Genomic DNA, 2,948 nt, shown 5'->3' on the forward strand with positions numbered 1-2,948 from the left:
GAGGCATCCTCCGCACGCGCCGCCGTCATTGAGTACCACTGTCGCCGCCGCGCGTTTCGCCAAACTATTTTATTTCTATATTGAAAACAAAAATAATTTTGGACATTCGCCTGACGCTTTCCTTAGTAGAAAGGTTTGCTCTATCACGTGATATAGTCAAATTTTCTCCTAGATCCTTACTTTTTGAAATAAAGTGAAAAATATCAGCAAAAGTGGGTGTCCTTTTCACTTTAATTGTTATTTAAACCTATTTCGATGTTTATAATCTAATAACTATTTATATTATTTTATTCGGGAGAGTCCACAGAATCATTTCGTGCAAAGAGCAACTAAATAACTACTACGGTAAAAGCACAAAAAAATCCCAAAGTTGAAAATTTATTTTTTTCAAAATTGATTTTCTCAAAAACTGTACGTTCTGGAAAAAAATGGTTTGCAGATTCGTAATCAACACATCGAAATTTATATGAAATATTTATTCACGCTTATTAAATCAGACCCGTGTTGAACAGTGTACGCATCGCTTTAGCAGTCACCATACACAATGTGGGCTCTAAAAAATTTTTCATGAAAATTTTTCAGAAAAAATGAAACGGAAGAAGCAGCGAGACGATTATATTAAACAGCAAACAAACAACATTTTGAAATATATAACTGAAACCACTAGTCATTCAAGAAAGCCAAACGAAGGTGAAGAATATATGGCAATGAATCAAATTCCTTTGGAAGAGGAAAACCAAGAGTTGAATACACTTGTGAAGGAAAATGAAGAAGACACCAACGAAACTAAGTTGCACGAAAATGGAAACAATAGAAAAACGAACCATTGTGAAACTCATCAAGAAAAAGATATTGCAAATATGGAAATTGAAGCACAAAAAAGAGGAAACAGAAATTTCGACATTGAAGGTCGTAGCACGTGACCAATTGATAGAACACAACAAACAGTAATAGTTCAGCATGGTTCTGTCACAATTTACTCAATTTAACTTCCCTAAGAACAAAAATAACAGGAGTTTTACTGCAACATGTTTTACAAGAACAGTGACGAATGGACAAAGGACAACACGAAGATGGCTAATTTATTCTAAATCTAAACATAAGGTTTACTGTTTCGCTTGTAAATTACTTTCCACTACTGATATTTCATTGGGGGCAGATGGATTTTGCGATTGGTCTCATTTAACACAGCGAATCAAAATGCACGAACGATCTGCGCTACATTTACGAACTATAAACAAGTGGCTTCAAGGTGAACAAAATTTTTGCACTGACAATCTACTTGATAAAGAGTGCGAAAAATTTTTAAAACTTGAAATGGCACGATACGAACAACTTTTCCAAAGAATAACCGCTGTTATTTTATATTTGGCGTAACATAAGTTAGCTTTCCGAGGAAGTTCCGATACTTTGTCCATACCGCACAATGGTAATTTTTTGTTTAATACAATTAATTGCAAAATTTGATTCTGTTCTAAATGATCATTTAAACAGAATAGCCATAAAAGGGCATCATTATTTATCGCATTCAATTCAAAACGAATTAATAAGTGCAATGGCAAATAAAATACAAAAAGTAATTATGGATGCGATATATCTATATGTGAGCCATAGAGAGCAATTATCAGTTGTTCTTTTTTATGTCAACATAACAGACGAGGAGGTTGAAATCAAGAAACATTTTATCAAATTTGAAATAGTTCATTCTGGATGCTCATTCTGGATCAGTTGAGAATAAAAATATCCGACTGTCGCGGACAAGGATATGATAACGGTACCAATATGAAGGGAATATATCAAGGAGTACAAGCAAATATATTAGGTGTAAATCCTAAAGCGTTTTATCTACCATGCGGTAGTCACAACTTGAATTTGTTATTGGAAGATATAGCAAAATCATCAACCCAAGCACTTACATTTTTTTGGTGTTTTACAAAAGATTTACACGATATTTGCAGCATCGACATCGCGTTGGGATGTTTTAAAAAAACACGTTGAAAAAATTACACCTAACCATTATCAGAAACTAGGTGGGAATACGTTTTGATAGTGTAAAGGCTGTTCGATTTCAAGTTCGCCAATTTCGAAACGCCTTGATCGAAATTAGCAACAACGCATCTAATAATGAATTGAAAATTGAGATTTTGTCTATAGTGCGTAAGATAAATGAATTTGCATTTATTGCCAGTCTTATCATTTGGTACGAAATACTATTAAAAATTAACATCGTCAGCGAAGTATTGTAAAATCAAAAGATGCCAATCGACTTCGCCACGAAGCATCAGAAAGGTCTTAACATATTCTTTGCGGAGTACACAAATGAAGGATTTAGCAAAGCTATGATCGCAGCAAATGAAGTTGCAAAGGAAATGGACATAACACTAGATTTCAAATCATCATACACTTTTTAAAAATAATAAATACTGCGTTAGTATCTCTTAAAAGTAGATTCGAATTATGTGCAAATCACCAAAATATTTTTGGTTTTCTATACATGAATGAGATTGGGAATTTAGATGCTGAATATTTATTAAAGTGTTGTCAAGATATTCATTTACATTTGGGAGGAGATTTCGACGGAACTGAAATGTTTGAAGAAATTAAGATCTTCCGATCAATAACGCAAACCAATTATTCAGCTTTAGATTCGGTGAATTACATTGTAAAGAACAATCTCTCGGGAACATATCCAAATTTATTAATCACATTACAAATTATGTTAACGACGCCAGTAACCGTGACTTCAGCAGAACGTAGTTTCTCGTGGTTGAAACTAATAAAAAATTATCTGCGATCACCGATAAGCCAAGAGATATTTTCATCTCTGGCTATTCTGTCAATAGAAAGTGAAGTAGCAAATTCAATCGATTTTGATGATGTTATCCAAGATTTGGTGTCGAAACAAAAACAAGAAAAATTATTTAATATTATTATTAGATTGTATTATT

At 33.1% G+C, this 2,948-nt stretch overlaps 2 protein-coding genes and 1 pseudogene across 2 annotated transcripts; all 3 read left to right on the plus strand.

Moving 5' to 3' along the window:
• Window positions 1–587: 587 nt before the first annotated feature.
• On the plus strand, window positions 588–951 carry LOC143186563 (uncharacterized; annotated as a pseudogene).
• A 9-nt stretch (window positions 952–960) lies between these two features.
• Window positions 961–1,377, plus strand: LOC143186485 (zinc finger MYM-type protein 5-like). Its single transcript, XM_076390165.1, has one exon. The coding sequence runs from the start codon at window positions 961–963 to the stop codon at window positions 1,375–1,377; it is 417 nt and encodes a 138-aa protein (XP_076246280.1).
• Window positions 1,378–1,710: 333 nt separating this feature from the next.
• Window positions 1,711–2,246, plus strand: LOC143186486 (uncharacterized). The gene is made up of 3 exons (XM_076390166.1): window positions 1,711–1,927; window positions 1,959–2,030; window positions 2,074–2,246. Exons 1-3 carry the CDS (start codon window positions 1,711–1,713, stop codon window positions 2,244–2,246), a joined length of 462 nt encoding a protein of 153 aa, XP_076246281.1.
• The last annotated feature ends 702 nt before the right edge of the window (window positions 2,247–2,948 follow it).

Source organism: Calliopsis andreniformis, unplaced genomic scaffold, assembly GCF_051401765.1.
Source record: "Calliopsis andreniformis isolate RMS-2024a unplaced genomic scaffold, iyCalAndr_principal scaffold0001, whole genome shotgun sequence".
NCBI classification, from domain to species: Eukaryota; Metazoa; Arthropoda; class Insecta; order Hymenoptera; family Andrenidae; genus Calliopsis; species Calliopsis andreniformis.

Bases quoted from the DNA above. Each gene is read 5' to 3' on its own strand.
- LOC143186485 (XM_076390165.1), top strand. From the start codon at position 961: ATGGTTCTGTCACAATTTACTCAATTTAACTTCCCTAAGAACAAAAAT.
- LOC143186486 (XM_076390166.1), top strand. From the start codon at position 1,711: ATGCTCATTCTGGATCAGTTGAGAATAAAAATATCCGACTGTCGCGGA. The intron at 1,928-1,958 runs GTTTTACAAAAG...CGATATTTGCAG, and splicing joins AGCACTTACATTTTTTTGGT to CATCGACATCGCGTTGGGAT. The intron at 2,031-2,073 runs GTGGGAATACGT...TTCGATTTCAAG, and splicing joins TAACCATTATCAGAAACTAG to TTCGCCAATTTCGAAACGCC.